Consider the following 19,724-nt stretch of genomic DNA (forward strand, 5'->3'; position numbering starts at 1 on the left):
AGAAGTTTTAAAGAAACAGTGCTCACATTCCCCTAAAAACACGTGGAAGCTGCAAACCTTAAAGAAACCCAGACTGATCCAACCATGTTGCCTCATCCAGACACAGATCCAGTCTGTATACACCTGCTAAATACACCTGAGAACTCATTTCTTCCTGCTTACGTTCATCTTTTAGATCACTCAAAGTTATGTCATGCGACGTGATCCTGATCTGTGCGAGTTTTATTTGTATTTAATTATTTTATGGTTTTATGGTGAGGGTGCTGCCACTGTAGCTGGCTGTAAAACAACTGGGATAAGAAAGAAATCTGTGAGCCTTGAGTGCAGTGAGACACAGAGCAGATTCATAGAAATCACTGCTCTCAGCTTCCAGGAAGTCATGTGACTTCGCTCCTCCCTGAGAAACCTGATACCCACGGAAATGCTGAATGACGAATGTGTGACGTCACAGCCAAGGAGCTGAAGTCTTTATCCCAAACGGCGCTATCTGAGACTTACTTTGGGAACAGTGAAGCCAAATAAGCTCAAAAACACAAGCACAAAACCAGTGAAATTATGAGCATTTAATGCAGCTATAACAGGGAAAAGGACGATTTTAGTGATGAACAATGAAAATGAAAACATCACATGATCGTAAAAAGTGAAAGCTTTGAGTTTAAAACGTACTTTTTATGGGAGGTTTTTGTCCTTTATGACTAAAGATGGCAGTAAGTTTAACATCTGAAGCTACAGATGAACTAAACTGCACCAAAGTCAGTATCCTGGCCAATCTTTGGTGTGTCCAACATGGCTTTTTTATTTTTTTTAAACTACATTTTTCTGTTTTTTTTTTTTCATAAATAACAACAGTAAAAGTATAAAAGTTTTTGCATGTTTTGGTGGTTTTGAGGAGAACTGAATATTAATCTGTGTTTTATTACAGATTTTTGGAAGTGGACAGACTTAAGTCTCCTTGGTGACTTCAGAAGTTTGGAAATTTAACTGATACTAAAGGTTTAAAATGAGTTTGGAAACTTTGGAAGCTTCTGGTGTTTTACAGTAAATATGTTAGCAGGGACATGATAATCAGAAATATGTTTTCCTGACAGTAGAATCCTGTCAGATGAGAAGAGCTGTTCTCTGTGCCTCAGAATGAGCAGTTTTCATCTTTACAGACACCAAACTAAAAGCCTTCTCTCCTTTGAGGTGAAACATGGTGTGAAAATAAATCTGAACCCAGGCTGATGGAGCTCCAACTCTCTGAAACAAAGCATGAGTTCAGGCCTTGTTTCCGCTCCTTAGACTTGACCTACGAGTGAACTTTCTGTGTGACAGAAGTTCCTGTTACACTCACAGTGTGGAACACAGGGAGCAGTTCTGCTGCATGTTTCCAGATGTTGTTCAGCAGCTGTAAACAACAGCTGATGTTTAATCCAATTTGGCTGTTTTTTCTGCTGAGAGGTGCTATAAAGGCTGACATGTCTTCATGTGCCTGAGAGCAGCGGCAGTGATCACGTGCACTCCCCGGCTCCCCCACAGGAGGTCGCCACACAGTCGGCATCATTGTGACGTCCTTAAATAGTCTGTGTTTCAGTTTTCCTGTAGATTCAGCTGCTGACCTCAGCCTGTCGGAGGCAGTGTGGAGGAGGTTCCTCTTCAGGTTACAGGTGGATGTTTCCCTGCAGACGCGCACACCGATGAAATCCATGAATGAGATCAGATCCCAGCCTGAGCAGCTGATCAGTTCCTGACTGTTGTTCATCTTCCTGAGCCTGAATCATGGGGAACGGAGGCTCAGTGACTAACACAACTCCTTATAACTGGATCTTTGACAGTGGAAGACAGGTAAGTTTTATCTAAGGAGAGCTTCACTTCTGTGTAGAATCATTCATTCATTTCTCTTCCTCTTTCCTAGTTTGATCAGGACGTTTGTACGCTGTACAGAAACAGCACGAGAGAATACTCTGAATCGTTCGTCTACAATCACCAGCTGTACTTTCGATATGAAGGTCACTCAGACTGGGACCTCCACTTCTGGGGTCGTGGTGATTCGTTCACCTTAAGAGAGAGCAGCAACCGTGAATATTTTGAACTGGTCAACAATTCTTCTCGTCAGGTAGTCGACCGCTGCCCCCACTTTGGTAAGTGTGAATCAGAAAATAAAGGAACTGATTGTCAGAATATAGCAGGTGGCACCATGGGGTGGCGCTCTGAACTCAAGTAGCAGGATTGTGTTGTAATTAACAATAACAACATTTATTAAATACATATCTAATCCGACCCAACATAAACTCTGACACATTACAAGCTGTGAATGATTCACGCGGCGGTCAAAGCCGCTTAAATCACGCAGCAAATTAAGACCAACAAACCCTTTAGTTCACACAAAGTCAGGTTGTCTACCCAGAGCACTGCAGAAAGTACCGAGAAATGTAAGGAAAGTACCCGATAACAAACAAAATGACGGTAGTTAGTCCGCTCTTACAGCTGTAGCATACAGGGGGAAATAAGATGGACCAGGAACGGACGAACTACACACAACAAAATCAAAACTAAAAAAAAGGACAGCGTTCAGCGGGATGATGACTGCAATGCAAGAAAGTAAAATGACCACAAGCAAAGAATTTTAATTCATTTTAATTCATACTCAACATACCTGTTGTGTCCAGGGGCGGATTTAGGAAGATGTGGGCCCCTGGGATTGAGCCAATGTGCGGGCCCCTCCTTTATCATGGTTTTATATATATATATATATATATATATATATGTGTGTGTGTGTGTGTGTGTGTGTGTTTTGGTACAGATGACAAGCAGCAGATACTTCACAAGATAATAAGCCATAAATGGCCATTTAATAAGCCATTTGTCACAAACTACAAACAACCCTCAAATGTGCTAGAATATGCTGTCGGCATCACAAAATAAAATCCTTGAATTGCTGCTTTTGTTGCATGAACTTCAACACAAACTATAAAACATTTAGTGCAAGAAAGTGCAACTCTCAAATATACTTTTACAAAGCAAGAAATAACCCAGCATTGCAAGCTCTTCACAAGTGGAAATAAAGGTATCAAAACTCAGTGAGTACAGACTCACATAAAGCTTCCCCAGTACTTTCAATGGGTAGAAACTTCAGAAAGCATTCCTGAGAGTGTTCTTCAGGTGACACATATCTCAACACAAATGTAAGCTGATCAACATGTGCCACATTTGGCGTGGAGTCAACAGTGATTGAGAAGTATTTCGCCATTTTTACTTCACTGACTACTTCTGCCCTGCCTGGGGCCTTTCTGTGTGGAGTTTCTCCCCGTGTATGCGTGGGTTCTCTCCAGGTACTCTGGCTTCCTCCCACCATCCAAAACATGCATGTTAGGTTAATTGGTGACTCCAAATTGTCCGTAGGAGTGAGTGTGAGCGTGCATGGTTGTTTGTCTCGTTTCTATGTGGCCCTGTGATGGACTGGCGACCTGTCCAGGGTGTACCCCGCCTTTCGCCCGATGACTGCTGGGATAGGCTCCAGCCCACCCGCTACCCGATTAACGGACTGTCGGTATAGAAAATGGATGGATGGATGACTACTTCTGATAAAACACGATCCCCCATCAGCTGAATAAACTCACATCACTGCATTTCCACATTTCTCTATGTGAGACTTCAGAAAGGGATCAAACTCGCTGATTAATTCCAGAATACCCAGATAATTCCCATTATCAGTTCGGCCAAAGATGTCACTGGATCCTCTAAGAGCCAGACCTCTCTCTGCCAAAAACTTGACAACAGACGCAACTCTTCTCAACACTTTCTCCAATATGCACACTCCGACTCAAATTGTTTCTGCAGTTCTGTTGCAACTGTAATAATATGTCAGCATTGCTTTTCTGTGATGCTCGCTGTTTTCATGCGTTTCATGCGTTCGGATGCGTGCTTCCAGTCACTGAAACCCGTTTCAAAGCATGACTGACTTTTAGCATCGCTGAAAATGCGACACGCAAAGCAAAACACAGTTCCGGTGGATGGAGAGTAAATCAGCCACTGTCTTTGGATGTACTCACCATTTCCGAGCTTGCGTTTAAAGTGCGATCCGGAAAAGAGCCGCTTCTGATGTTTGTACACCCGTTCCGATGCGTGAAAGCTAGCATTCATATTTTGACAGCTCCCCGGTCCTCGCTCAGCCCAGTAAGCCCGCGCGGACTTCACTTTCCCCCCACTTTTGCCCCAATGCGCAGGATCAGTACTGTACGCATTATCCGTGGTCATGGTTACGTCCGCCGCGGTGTATGAATGGTTAGAAAGCACGTAGTTATGTATAGACTTAAGACGCGCTGTATGAGTGTGTGTGAATGGATGAATGTGGCATGTGGTGTTAGAAGCGCTTTGAGTGGTCAGTTAGACTAGAAAAGCGCTTTACAAGTACAGTCCATTTACCATTCACAAAAATACCAAACAGCATCTGGGGCCCCCAAAGCGCCGGGGCCCTGGGCTAGAGCCCCGGTAAGCCCCTGCTAAAGTCCGGCGGTGGTTGTGTCATTCATTCATTCATTTTCTGCTTGGATCAGCGCCTCTCATCCTGCCATGCAAAGTACTTTAAAATATGCCATCCATCATCCATCCATCCATCCATCCATTCATCCATCCATCCATCCATTCATCCATCCATCAATCATCCATCCATCCATCCATCAATCATCCATCATCCATCCATCATCCATCATCCATCATCCATCCATCATCCATCATCCATCCATCATCCATCCATCAATCATCCATCCATCATCCATCATCCATCCATCCCTCATCCATCCATCCATCATCCTTCCATCCATCCATCATCCATCCATCATCCATCCATCCCTCATCCATCCATCCATCCATCCATCCTCCATCATCCATCATCCATCCATCATCCATCCATCCATCATCCATCCCTCATCCATCCATCCATCATCCATCATCCTTCCATCCATCCATCATCCATCCATCATCCATCCATCCCTCATCCATCCATCCATCCATCCAGCCATCCATCATCCATCATCCATCCATCATCCATCCATCCCTCATCCATCCATCCATCATCCATCCCTCATCCATCCATCCATCATCCATCATCCATCCATCATCCATCCCTCATCCATCCATCCATCCATCATCCATCCATCCATCCATCATCCATCATCCTTCCATCATCCATCCATCCCTCATCCATCCATCCATCATCCATCCATCCCTCATCCATCCATCCATCCATCATCCATCATCCATCATCCTTCCATCATCCATCCATCCATCCATCCAGCCATCCATCATCCATCCATCCATCCATTCATCCATCCATCAATCATCCATGCATCATCCATCCATCCATCCATCCATCCATCCATCATCCATCCATCATCCATCCATCATCCATCCATCATCCATCATCCATCCATCATCCATCCATCCCTCATCCATCCATCCATCATCCATCCCTCATCCATCCTTCCATCCATCCATCATCCATCCATCATCCATCCCTCATCCATCCATCCATCCATCATCCATCCATCCATCCATCATCCATCATCCTTCCATCATCCATCCATCCCTCATCCATCCATCCATCATCAATCCATCCCTCATCCATCCATCCATCCATCATCCATCATCCATCATCCTTCCATCATCCATCCATCCATCCATCCAGCCATCCATCATCCATCCATCCATCCATTCATCCATCCATCAATCATCCATGCATCATCCATCCATCCATCCATCCATCCATCCATCATCCATCCATCATCCATCCATCATCCATCCATCATCCATCATCCCTCATCCATCCATCCATCATCCATCCATCCCTCATCCATCCATCCATCATCCATCATCCATCATCCATCATCCTTCCATCCATCCATCATCCATCCATCATCCATCCATCCCTCATCCATCCATCCATCATCCATCATCCTTCCATCATCCATCCATCCCTCATCCATCCATCCATCATCCATCATCCTTCCATCATCCATCCCTCATCCATCCATCCATCATCCATCCATCCATCCATCATCCATCATCCTTCCATCCATCATCCATCCATCCTTCCATCCATCCATCATCCATCATCCTTCCATCCATCCATCATCCATCCATCATCCAACCCAGATGTCCCTGTCCCCGGCCACTTCCTCCAGCTCTTCCGGGGGGACCCCGAGGCGTTCCCAGGCCAGCCGAGAGACATAGTCTCTCCAACGTGTCCTGGGTCTTCCCCGGGTCTCCTCCCAGTGGGACGGGCCCGGAACACCTCACCAGGGAGGCGTCCAGGGGGCATCCTAACCAGATGCCACCTCATCTGACTCCTGTCAATGCGGAGGAGCAGCGGTTCTACTCCGAGCCCCTCCCGGATGACTGAGCTTCTCACTCTATCTCTAAGGGAGGCCCAGGCACCCTGCGGAGGAAACACATTTCGGCCGCTTGTATTCGCGATCTCGTTCTTTCGGTCACTACCCAGAACTCGTGACTATAGGTGAGGATGGGAACCGGTAAATAGAGAGCTTCGCCTTCTGGCTCAGCTCCTTCTTCACAGCGACGGGTCGGTGCAGAGCAACACTGCAGACGCCGCACCGATCCGCGGTCAATTTCACGTTCTGTTCGTCCCTCACTGTGAACAAGACCCAGAGATACTTGAACTCCTCCACTTGGGGAATGATCTCATTCCCTTTTTTTAAATATGCAACCGGCATATATGAAAAATCATCACAGAAACATCTTTACCCGATCCCAAAGAAATGGGAAGTTCCCCAAACTGCTGTGGGTCCAGCAGCACCACCCAACAGGAAACTGTCTAGGAAAGTGACACTTCCCCTTTTATAGGGTCACAGCCTTGAGTTCAGAGGCCACCCCATTGTGCCATCTGCTACAAGTATATAAATGTTTTATCTCTTTTTTACTTCAGATGAGTAAAATCTATGGTGTGGAATGACAGAAATATCCCCCCAAAATAAGAACATATAAAAGGATTTGCTTCCTCTCTCTAAGCAGCCACACTTTAGCAGAAGCTTTGGAAAATATGTCCAGTTTTAATTCAATCTTTTCATTTACAAATGAATTTTTCTATACTTTTACAGATTATGTCATTAAAATATAGAAACATTTGTACATGTTTCTGATGGTCTTACTGACATTTGAATACATTAAGAACTGTAAATGTGAACCTGTCCAGCATCAAGGCAGCAGAATTTTAATCTGAAAACCTTTTATGCCAAACAGATTTGCTTTGCCAAGGGAAGCTTTATGAATGTAAAGCTCCCCTTGATGCCCATCAACTGCTTATTCATTTATTTTTGTTACAATACTTAAGGTGAGGCTCTACAGGTGAATAGGGTAACATTTTAAAATAATAGATATCACCATGAAACTTCCTCAGTTGATTATTTACTCAAGTTTCTTTTAATTTGTATGTTTAATTATGCAAATTAGGCATTATCTCATTAAATATGCACACATTTGCATATATTTCCAGTCGATAGAGCTGAACATATGATAAAGCCAGGTACAAAACTCTTTTTTCATTTTGTTTACATACCAGATGAAAAGAAAATCACAAAAGGATTTCAAGAGATCTGCTTTCATTACCTAGGAAATAAAATATACTGTCACCATCATACCTTAAAAACATCAATTTCGGCCATCTTTTTTATTATAATGTCACATAAATCAGGCCAGGAATGGTTTATTAAGAAATCCTTCCGTAAATACCTTCAGAATACCGCTAGGTGTATAACTGGAAAGGTGTTTGGTGTGAGTAGGTGCTACATAGGCTGAGATAGTGATAATGGAAAAATATAAAAAAATGATTTTGAGAAAACGGCATTTAAAGATTTAAATAGGGGAATTTAATACATTTGTATTGGAAACAATTGCTCAAAAACAGAACAAATGTTCAGGCCCTCAGTAATAACTAACAGCAGTTTACGGTCAGATGTGCTGCTTCCCGATGGTTCATCGGCTAATCTAATAGATTTTCTTTTATTGCATCTTGCAAAGGGCAATTGTTGCTTTCTTTTCTTTGAAAGTTGCGGTGTTAGGGGCATTTTTTTTTGGAAGCTACACACGGAAGTGTCAGAGTGTACCAAGTGATGCTTCTGAGCGAATCACGTTAGCAGAAACGAGCAGGAGCCAATGAGAGTTTGTCATTAGCTATAAATCCGCCTGTAGACATTCACGATTGGTTGCTGATAGAAAGGAAGTGCAATTATTTGGGTTATTTATATCATTGCGCAGGAGAGTCAGAGCTTTACAACGATACCGGTCATGACAGACTGGAATGCTAACTTCTTGGTAAATTCGGGTGAAACTTACTGCCGCGAGTAAACACCGACCCCGCCAGGCCCCAATACCCGAGAGGGTCAGGCGCCCCAGACAGCCATACTTTGCATTTCCCGCCCTTAATGCCTTCATGTACTGTGTCCAAAGATAAGCCATTAGCAGCTTTGCCTCAGGTGACAACAGAGGAGTGTGTAAACACCTTTTCTACTCCTCAGTTGGCATTTTACCACCCTTCCCACATCAGCTCCTTTTAACAAGGGAGGACAAAGAAAAACATGCAGCAGTGATGAACTGACAGAATCCATAATGTTGCACAGCTGCGGGTAATGAGCGTATTAAACAGGCATGTCCTGCTGTAATCTTTGTGGTGGTTTCTGCTCACTTTCATATTCTGGATCCCAGTCTGGTTTTAATGTGTACAGCTGGATTTGAGCTGCTGTCATGCTTGAAAACACAGCGTATTTATCAAAGTTCCTCCTTCGTTTCTGGGTTAAATCTTCCTGACCAGCGGAAACTATGCCACTTTTCCACCAAATCAGTTCCAGAGCTGGTTCGGGACCAGTGCTGGTGCTGGTTCACAACTCGTTCAACTTGCGAACCAGCTGAGATCCAGTTTGCTTTTCCATAGCTCGGGGTGCTAAGGGGAGCCACGTCATTAATGTCACGTGTACGTCAGTTACGTTGTTGCGTTTGCATTAGGGCTGTCAAAATTGCTCAAAAATGACATTCGAATACGAGTCTGGGGTGCGTTACGTCCGCTGCATCTGTGGGCTTTCAATCAGCCAGACTGCCAGGCGATGACAGCATCACGTCAATAACAGGACAAACTAAAACATTTCTGAAGACATTTTGATCGGTGCAACAGGTCATGCCTCCTTTGGGACAAACAGCTGTTTCAATAGATTTTTAAGTCACAGTAAAAATTCAAAAATAACCTGTTAATAGCAGAAACGTCTACTGAAGACATTTATGTAATTTCTATCAAGATCCTGTTTAAAATATGAAATGAAAAAAATGATAATAAAATGAACTTGTTATAAGGCCCAGTTGTGTTTATGCATTTAGCAGACACTTTTATCCAAAGCGACTTACAGGTAGGCAGTCAGGGTAAGGGCGTCTTGCCTAAGGACCCCTACTGGAGGTAGTACCTTTGATGCAGGAGATTTGAACCTATGTCTCCCACATGGAAGGTGGCAATCATACCACTACGCTATCCAGCCTGGTTGATGTGTTCAGAATAGTGGGAAAATTAGTGGTCTTGCTATTACCAGAAAACCCGGTTCCAAACCAGCCCTGGAACTGATTTGGTGGGAAAAAAAATCTCCTCAGAAAACCTCCAGCAATTGTACTAATCAGAGATAACTTCCCCCAAGCCAAATTTGTGTTTTTAGGCCATAACAATGAAGACTAAAGTAAGAAAAATCCTGAAAGTGCCTGTATATGATCTATACTGAAAAATCCTTCTGTGGTGTCCTTCTGTCCTCACATCAGGCTTTTAAAGAAAAAGATGCTATAGCATGGATATAGCATGACAGAATAAAACAGCAAATTTTAGTTTGTTACATTCTTTTTACAGGAAGAATTGAAGAAGAAAAACAAGAAAAGAAGAGACGCCAACAGGAGGAGCAACGCAAGAGAGAAGAAGAAAGACAGAGGAAGATCCAAGAGCAGATTGAAGAGGAGAAACAACGAGAGAGACGTAGAAGAGAGGAGCAACGCAGGAGAGAAGAAGAAGAGAAGAGGCGCCAGGCGGAGCTCGAGCGCATGAGGAGGATTCAAGAGCAGATTGAGCAGCAGAGACGTGAACAGGAAAGACTAGAACAGGAAAGACTAGAACAGGAAAGACTAGAACGGCAAAGACTAGAACGGCAAAGACTAGAACGGCAAAGACTAGAACGGCAAAGACTAGAGTGGGAAAGACTAGAACGGCAAAGACAAGAACAAGTTAGAGTAGAACGGGAAAGACTAGAACAGGAAAGACTAGAACGGCAAAGACAAGAACAAGTTAGAGTAGAATGGGAAAGACTAGAACAGGAAAGACTAGAATGGTTAAGACAAGAACAGGAAAGACTAGAACAGGAAAGACTAGAATGGTTAAGACTAGAACAGGAAAGACTGAACCAGATTGAGGAGGAGAATGAGGCCTCCAGAAGAAAGCTCTCCCAAGCTAAGGAAAGGCTTCAGGAGCAGCAACATCTCAAAGCACGAGGGCTCCACCTGCAGCACAGCCAAGTTCTGCACCAGATGGTGGAAGATCATGCAGCTCACATAGAGAGGGATGAGGTTGGTTTTAACTGGGGATTCCTGGGAAAATCATATTTTTCATATTTACATTGAGTTGCTTAGGAGACTCTATCCAAAGATCTGCTTCAGTGGGGGAAGAAATACAGGTCTGCACATTAAGAGCTAAATCATTTTAAATGGATTTAAATACAGAGTACAATTAAAGAGGGTGAAGGGTACTGTAGTGTCTGGTTACCAGGATATCTAACAATCCCCGAATGTAATACTATGGAAAAAACCAATGTGTAGCTCTGAGTCAATCAGTAATACTATGGAAAAAACCAGTGTGTAGCTCTGAGTCAATCAGTAATGCTATGGAAAAAACCAGTGTGTAGCTCTGAGTCAATCAGTAATGCTATGGAAAAAACCAATGTGTAGCTCTGAGTCAATCAGTAATGCTATGGAAAAAAACAATGTGTAGCTCTGAGTCAATCATTAATGCTATGGAAAAAAACAATGTGTAGCTCTGAGTCAATCATTAATGCTATGGAAAAAAACAATGTGTAGCTCTGAGTCAATCATTAATGCTATGGAAAAAACCAATGTCTAGCTCTGAGTCAATCAGTAATGCTATGGAAAAAACCAATGTGTAGCTCTGAGTCAATCAGTAATGCTATGGAAAAAACCAATGTGTAGCTCTGAGTCAATCATTAATGCTATGGAAAAAACCAATGTGTAGCTCTGAGTCAATCAGTAATGCTATGGAAAAAACCAATGTCTAGCTCTGAGTCAATCAGTAATGCTATGGAAAAAACCAATGTGTAGCTCTGAGTCAATCAGTAATGCTATGGAAAAAACCAATGTGTAGCTCTGAGTCAATCAGTAATGCTATGGAAAAAAACAATGTCTAGCTCTGAGTCAATCAGTAATGCTATGGAAAAAAACAATGTGTAGCTCTGAGTCAATCAGTAATGCTATGGAAAAAACCAATGTGTAGCTCTGAGTCAATCATTAATGCTATGGAAAAAACCAATGTGTAGCTCTGAGTCAATCAGTAATGCTATGGAAAAAAACAATGTGTAGCTCTGAGTCAATCAGTAATGCTATGGAAAAAAACAATGTCTAGCTCTGAGTCAATCATTAATGCTATGGAAAAAACCAATGTCTAGCTCTGAGTCAATCAGTAATGCTATGGAAAAAACCAATGTGTAGCTCTGAGTCAATCAGTAATGCTATGGAAAAAACCAATGTGTAGCTCTGAGTCAATCAGTAATGCTATGGAAAAAAACAATGTCTAGCTCTGAGTCAATCAGTAATGCTATGGAAAAAAACAATGTGTAGCTCTGAGTCAATCATTAATGCTATGGAAAAAACCAATGTGTAGCTCTGAGTCAATCAGTAATGCTATGGAAAAAACCAATGTGTAGCTCTGAGTCAATCAGTAATGCTATGGAAAAAACCAATGTGTAGCTCTGAGTCAATCAGTAATGAATGCAGGTGCGATAACAGGGCGCCATATGTCCAGGTTCACGCTAAGTGCAAAGATGGTAAACAGGAGATATGGATGTAGGGGAAAGGTCAGGAGTAGTAGGAGGGACTATTATGTGAATAAAAAGGTTTTAAAAAAGACAGGACAAAGGGCCCAGCCTCGGGTAAACATAGTAGATAAGACATAATGGTGGAAAATTGGGGAAAATACGCCATATGAAAGGAGGGGCCTCAGGCCCAGATTGTATAAAAGAGGGGAACTTTCAGAAGAGACTTCAGACTTAGCCCGGGCTACTTCTCATGCATGGTCATATTGTGACTCTGCAATAAACCATCATTGGACCACAAACCAGCTGAATCTGTCTCATCTTTGATTGTTTGTGACTTCTCATCTTTAACTATTGAGTGTAGCATATTAGGTAAATTGAACGTCCACCGAAAGTCACAACAGTATATGTGATGTTAGGATGTTAGAGGTGTCACTGTTGGGTATCATCTGCATAGCAGTGATTCAAGTAGCAATAAGAATGTATGACAAAGCCAAGGAGGTGGTGTATACTGCACAGGGAAAGGATCCTGGAAGAGAACCTCGGGGCATAGGATATGAACGTTTTTCTTTGCCATGACGGTCTGAAAGAATTTCCATGAGCCATGTTTCAAACTAACTGTGTGCCATGCCTGAGATGTCCTTCTTACAGAGAACTGGCAGTAAGATTGTTTGATTTCATGTCAAAATTGGAGAGATCTGACAAAACGTGAAGGAGTCAGCTGCAGCTCAGCTGATTTTAGGAGCAAATCTCAGACAACACAGTTGTTTCAGTGGAGTCAGTCTAAGAGTCAGTATCACAGTCATACAAGGAGGATATTCTGTGAGAGGAAGTCCACAATTTTGAAAGCACCTCTTTTGACCTTAAACCTTAAATAGAAGCAGAAATAGCTAAACTAGTCAATAGTTCTCAACCTGACTTTACCCAAGCCTCATTGAATGCAGTTGGAAATGTGCCCAAGGCCAGTGAAGTAGTCATCAGATGTATCAGAGCTGGTACAATCCGAGGAAGTTTCATTCTCCATGTAAAGACTTCCTATTTAACTAACTTTTTACGGGGTCCCAGGTCTCTTGTAGGGATGTTGGTTTGGTAGAGAAATTCTGCATGTATTTTTGCTCATAATTTAATCGAGTCTTTTCATCTCCTTTAATGCAGCTGGGTGATGTGGAGGAGAAGTTTGAAGAACTTTTGACAAAGTACCAAATCACGGAGAATGAAAATGTAAAGACAGACCTGGAAGACAGGATGAAGACTCTCCAAAATGAGCTGATATTAAATCATTTCAGAGAACACAAGATCCCCATTTGGACACAGTGGGCTTTGGACCAGGCAACTGGATATGTGGAGCTGTCTCTGACTGAGAGGTTCGGTGTTCTGGAGGCGGTGGTGAAGGTTACAGTGGAGGGTGACTCAGATTTTGAGGATGGACAAGACAAGAAGATTGAATTCCTCCTGAGTTTGCAAGATCAGCTTCAAGTTACCAATCCAACATTGGCCAGAAAAGTGTTAATAAATGTTCTTGATATGAATTCACAGCTGCCCAAAGCAGGGAAGGAGAGCCTCAGTCAAATCCTGTTCAATAACATCTGGACACCAAAAGAAATCAAGCTTTTCATGGGAATGTCCCGAAGCATAGATCAGGACCAAGTCACACAGATCCTCCACAAAGTGTGCACCTACAGGCTGAGCTGCCTCCTGGCTCTCTCTGCACTGAATCACAGAGATCCTGTAGCCTACATGCAAGACTGCGTATCATCTGAGTCGGACAAAGATGGTGACGCCCTCTTGAGTGAAATGCTGGACAAGAACTACCCAGAGCACATCCTGTCCCAGCTGGAAGATATTCTGAGATATGTTGAAGATGAACTTCCCAAACAGAGGGGAGTGAACATTACTGCAAAGATGATTGAAAAATGGAAAAGAATGACAGTTTCACTTGATTTTGCTAAGCCTAACACTGATACTCTGAAGAAAGTCCTGATTGTGCTGTGCATAGCTGTAAAGAAATGTACCACATTCACCACTGCGGGAGGTGAAAAGGTCCAAGGCTACTTCCCCAGACTGACTCAGCTTGCATCGTTGCTTTTACTGCTGCTGCCACAGTTTCAGGATAAAAAAGGTTGTCTCCTGGAAATTGGAACTGGAGAAGGAAAGACTTGTATTTTAGCCATGTTTGCGACCATCCAGGCAACACGAGGCACAGCGGTGGACATTGTGACAAGCTCTCCTTTGCTTGCAATTCGTGATGAAGAAGAGTGGGAAAATCTTTATGCCATGTTTGGTGTGACATCATCCCCTGTGCCTCCACAACATCAGAACAAAAGCTCTTTTGAGAATCAGGATAAACTGCTTGAGAAGGCGTATGAGACTCAAGTGGTTTACGGGACCGTCAGCACGTTTGCAGCAGATATACTGAGACAAGAGTTTGAGAAGAAAACTACTCGAGGGAAGAGGAAGTTTGAATGTGTGATTGTGGATGAAGTGGACTACATGACGCTGGACAGTGGAGTTCAAGTGACCTTCCTGTCACACCAATCCAGCAGCTTGAGGCACGTGGAACAAGTCCTGTCAAGCATCTGGGCCATGATGTCCGCCTGCCGCCCAATAGAGATGTTTGAAACTGGGGAGATCCAGTGGGCAACCAGGATCCAACACTTTCACAAGACTATGAAGCAAGCTGCGATGGGTTCAGAATCTGAGGATTTTTCAGAAAATGACATACTGACTCTGGGTACCAAGCTGGGGTTTTATCCACAGGAGGACATGGATGAACTGAACAAAGCACTGAGTCAAACTCAAACGGAGAAGGACGGCTCTGAGGACGACAGGTGGAAGGCCACTGAAAACATCATGGCCAAGATTGGACCTAAAGAGCAGTACGAGTTACTCAGGGAACTTCAGAGAACAGCAGATGACAGCGTGGCTGTAGATTGTTACTCACTCGTCAATAACAAAGCCAAACTGTACAGGAAGGAAAGCTCTCACAGAGATCATGATGTCAGCATGCTTCTACTACAGAGTGGTCGGGCCTGTGAAATCATGTCTGAGAAATCCCTCATTGAGGCAACTGTTGACAAATTAAAATCTCGCATTAAATATTCCAGTGAATGTTCTTTACAGTCAATGAAGGAATCTGAGGGGTTTATTGTGATTCCGTCTTTCTTGAAGGAATACGTTGGGAACCAGTTGACAGTTTTTGCTGAGAATGCCTTAAAAGCCATCAGAATGACTCCAGGAAGAGAGTACATGATTGACAAGTCCGCTGAAGCTGACACAGCTGGTTTCAGTGGGGCTGAGAATCATCAGTATGATGCCATAATTCCAGTGGACTTTCAGGCCAGTGGAGTGCTGGAGAAAAACAAGCGCTGGGGGGACGGCCTGCAACAGTTCCTGGAGATGAAGCACCAGCTGGCAGTTTCACAGCTGTCCAACGTGACAAATTACATGTCGAATGTTCACTTCTTTAAGAGGTACCTCAGTGGGCAAGGCATTTATGGTGTCTCTGGGACATTAGGGAGCGAAGCTGAGAAAGCCTTTCTAGAACGGCAATATAAAACAGCGTGTTATGTCATTCCAGCTCACCGCCATAAAAAGCTTGTAGAGCTGCCAGCAGTTCAGGTGAGAGGAGGAAATACTGAGTGGATCCAGGTGATCTGTGAAACTGCATGGAGAGCAGCAGACAGGGGGCAGGTTGTCCTGGTCATTTCTGAGGATGTCAAGACTGCAGATGAGCTGAAGACTCAAATGCAAGGCCAAGAAAGATCCCCTGACCAGATCACCATGTACACAATCAGTGCAAAGCACAACATCGAGAAACAGTCGTTCGGCCAGGGAAACATCATCATTGCTACAAACCTTGGAGGCCGTGGGACGGACATACATGTTCAGCAGGCAGTAAACGAGCGAGGAGGACTCTTTGTGCTTCTCACGTACTTCCCTGGAAGTCAGCGTGTGGAGAGACAGGTCTTTGGGCGCACTGCCCGGAAAGGAAACCCAGGTATGGTGCAGATGGTACTCAACCAGCGCCATCTCGTACCAGTATACCAAGGCCATTCAGTGGAAACCATGAGACAGCTCAGAGAGCACTACGAGGTCAGCCGTTTAGATGGCATGGAGAGAAATGAGCTGTTTGAAATTGAAGCAAAGGAATATCTGTTCTCCAGATTTTGTAAATTTCTCTGTGACTTTGACAAGAATTACACACAAACGGAGAGGAGTGACCTCACGTCAATGAGGCTAAAAGATGTTCCACAGTGTTTTAAAGTCCATCGTAAAAAGTTTGATTATCAAACTGCACTCAATGCTTTGAAAGAATCGTGGGCTTTGTGGCTCATCTTCCATGAAGAGCACATCGGTGAGCGTGATATCACCACACTGAGAGAAGACCTCGTGAAAGACTTAAAGAAGACTGCTGAGCTCCTCCTGAAGGGGAGTAGCAGCAATTTCTATGACTACATCGAACTGGCGAAAAGCAGAACCGCCATGCACCAAATCAACAAAAAGGAAAGTGACTATGGAGCTTTATGCTATTGGCAGAGTGCTGCAGAGTGTGATCCTTTCTACAGTGCTGTGGCGCTTTATAACCAGGCTTACATCACAGTCAACCTGAGGCAGAAGAACTACATAACTGAGGCAAAGAGGTTATTGGAGGAAGCAACGACTGCAGTGGATGTATATCTGTCAGAAACAACCAACACAATGATGTTTTGTAACTTCTCAGTGACCAAAGACTTTGCACCCCACCACAAAGACAGCAACCTGCAGAGCCAGATGAAAGCCAGGATGAGTGTCTTCAAAGCTTGGAAAGGATACATTGAAAGTGCCTTGAAAACTCTCGAACAGATTAAAAAAAGCAAAGGTGAGGCAATAACAGAGGATTCCAGTGTCTACAGTCTATCAAGAGACCAAGATCCCATCACCACTAAGGAACTGATGGTCCTCCATGAGTTTGGCCTCTGCATGGTCTTCGAGGTTAAAAAGAAGCCTGAGTTCTCCCTTGATGCTCTGATTTGTTTTTGTCTTGGTGTTCTGCAGGTAGCAGCAGGTGTTCTTGTTTGTACTTTGTCATGTGGCAGCGCCAGTCAGTTTGGACTTGGACTGATCAGTGAGGGAGTGTCTGACATGATTCATGGGATCAAAGGCATGATACAGGGGAGCTTTGACTGGGCCGAGTGGGCGATATCCAAAGCTATCAGCATCGGAGTGTCTCTGGTCTTTGGTGGATTCAGCAGACTGAAGAAAGCTGTGAGTGCTGTGGGTCGAGGGACAAAAGGCCTGGTCACCGGGGCTAAGAGTTGCTCTGCCATCACCGTTAAACAGTGTTTTAAACATGCAGCAAAGTACACTGGTCAGGAACTGGTGAAGCAAGGATGTGTCACAGCTCTAAACTATGCCGTTGACAAGGGAATGGAGGCTTTTTTCAAAAAAGTTCTGAGAACTGCCTTCAAGGACAAAGTGTTTTTATTGATAAGAGCTAACGTTCGCCTGGATACGGTTCTCACAGACTTCATTTGCTCAGGAATACCAAAGACTGCCATAAAACAAGGGTTTGATGACTTCAGAATCGACAGGGGATGTGAGGAAGAGATGCTTCAGTCAGTGAATATGATGACAACATGCATTATTCCTGACCTCATGGTGGATTGTACCATGGTTATGAAGGTTCTTGATAGACTTTCAGAGGCCTGTGGAGCTATAACACAACATGTAGAGAAACAGAAAGGGTTGCAGATGGCCATGAAGTGTTTGGAGTCGGCTAAATACATCACGCTTTGTACACAAATAAAGAATTCCTTTCCCACAGAGGACGTCATCAATAACACCTTTATCCCTCAGTTGTTACAAACCCTGAATGATCTACCACATGAAAAATACGACCAGGATGGAAGACACCAGTTATCAGATGTGGTACGTCTTAAAAAAGAGCTCATCAACATCATATCAGAAAGCGTTTCCAACTCATTTGTCGAGGCTTGTTCCAGGCACATGACCTCCTTCATGACCAGAGCCTGCATGACTAAAATAAACAACGCTGCTGGTAGTGCTGTCAGCAATTTACTTGGTAGGACTGATACCCAAAGTTTCTTTGACAACCAGCTGTATAAGCACCATGTAAACAAGGCCATCCAAGGTCCATGTGAGTCCCTATCAGAGGGTGACAGGAATGACTTGGACTGTTATATTGAGGAGATCTCTGATGTTAACCGGCCTGCTACAGCTTTGGACATCCATGTCCTCACCCAAAGTGGCTCTCTTCAAGGAAAAGGCATCAGACTGATGGTGGTGGACAAACACGGGAACAAACTTTCAGAGGATTATTATCCAGGAAAGGACAGTTCTGCAGGTGATATCATGCTTCAACTGAAGAAAGATCGGGAAACTCCACAACAGTGAGTAACACTTTTTTTACCCAAGCACCGAAAGTGGTGCCAAGGCCTGTTTTATTTATAGTGTTTGTTATTCTTCTTCTCCCCATTGAATCAAAATGTTCAATTGATATAGATTACACATACTTATTATTATTATTATTATTATTATTATGTGTAATCCACAAGGCACCAAACATACCCGGATCTCTACTACGAAATAAGTAGAACATATTCTGGTTATTTTCAGGTTATCTGGTTTAACCAGCTCTAAATGTATACATCTCCCTTAGCAGTGCTGCGATGCTCATTTATCACAGTCAACTTTGGTTTTCCAAGGGCACTTTCGCACCAGGATAGTCCAGGGGACTCTGGGTCGATTGGGCTGGCAATGCTGAATTTTCACACCTTCATTTAGTTCAGTTTACTTTAACACAGCACTTTTTAAAGGGGACCGAACCGCCTGGATATCATGCAGTTACAATAGCATGTGCTAGTCATGTGTGGTCCATGAGACACACCATACTGGAGTATAGGGGTGTTCATCAGTGCACCTGGATTTTGTAATCATATCATCAGACCTGTGACTATGTCTTGGATACTTAAGTGAAGAGAGGAGCAGAGCTGTTAACTTATCACCTCATGGTGAGTTGGATCAGGCGGCAGGAGAGGGTGCCGGAAAGGCTCAGTGCATCCAAGCATTTAGTGAGTGTGGTTGGAACATTTGGCAGAGGGCCCAGTCCAGCAGATTCTCAGCTCCCATCTCTGGGAGAGCCTCTCCTTCATTCTAAAGGAAACAAGGGTCATTATATATAACTGAGCCTTGTTTTGGGCATCCATTGCTGAGGGAGTATGGAAATGTGGACGTAAGGCAATTGCTGCTTGTCATAGATGCAAGCCCAGAACCTAATGATGGACACCTCAGGTGAAGGAAGCTGCCAGCCTGAAAAAGGATGCGTACAGAACTTTGTTAGGTTACAATACTCTGTCAGTGCGGTTACATGAGGGCCATCGGATCGGATTAATGACTAAATTACAATAAGATTGAGTTATTCAGCTCATGTCGACACCTTAATCTGACAAGAAATCGAATCGGATCGGGTTACTCGTGATCGAATTAAGACCCCGAGATAACTCGATCCAAACGAGACGACAGTGGATCGGATCGAGCGTTTTGCGCATGCTCCAGATTTTTTCCCCCGATCGTCACCCGGAAGTGGAAGGAGACGATATTCCTGTTGTTGTCGTCAGAAAGAAAGAAACAACGCGATGGAGAATGCGCCGTTGGGCATCGTCTGTGCCATAA

General features: G+C 43.7%; 1 protein-coding gene across 1 annotated transcript; it reads left to right on the forward strand.

The window, feature by feature from the left end:
- Window positions 1–1,758: 1,758 nt before the first annotated feature.
- Window positions 1,759–18,449, forward strand: LOC140280303 (uncharacterized). The gene is made up of 5 exons (XM_072375602.1): window positions 1,759–1,824; window positions 1,895–2,120; window positions 9,872–9,914; window positions 10,002–10,578; window positions 13,209–18,449. Exons 1-5 carry the CDS (start codon window positions 1,759–1,761, stop codon window positions 18,444–18,446), a joined length of 6,150 nt encoding a protein of 2,049 aa, XP_072231703.1. The 3' UTR covers window positions 18,447–18,449.
- Window positions 18,450–19,724: the final 1,275 nt, after the last annotated feature.

Source organism: Leuresthes tenuis, unplaced genomic scaffold (genome assembly GCF_036924035.1).
Source record: "Leuresthes tenuis unplaced genomic scaffold, fLeuTen1.0.hap1 SCAF_21, whole genome shotgun sequence".
Lineage (NCBI taxonomy): Eukaryota > Metazoa > Chordata > Actinopteri > Atheriniformes > Atherinopsidae > Leuresthes > Leuresthes tenuis.

Coding starts and splice junctions, on each gene's coding strand:
- LOC140280303 (XM_072375602.1), top strand. CDS start 1,759: ATGGGGAACGGAGGCTCAGTGACTAACACAACTCCTTATAACTGGATC. Junction 1,825..1,894: donor TCTTTGACAGTGGAAGACAG/GTAAGTTTTATC, acceptor CCTCTTTCCTAG/TTTGATCAGGACGTTTGTAC. Junction 2,121..9,871: donor CGACCGCTGCCCCCACTTTG/GTAAGTGTGAAT, acceptor TTCTTTTTACAG/GAAGAATTGAAGAAGAAAAA.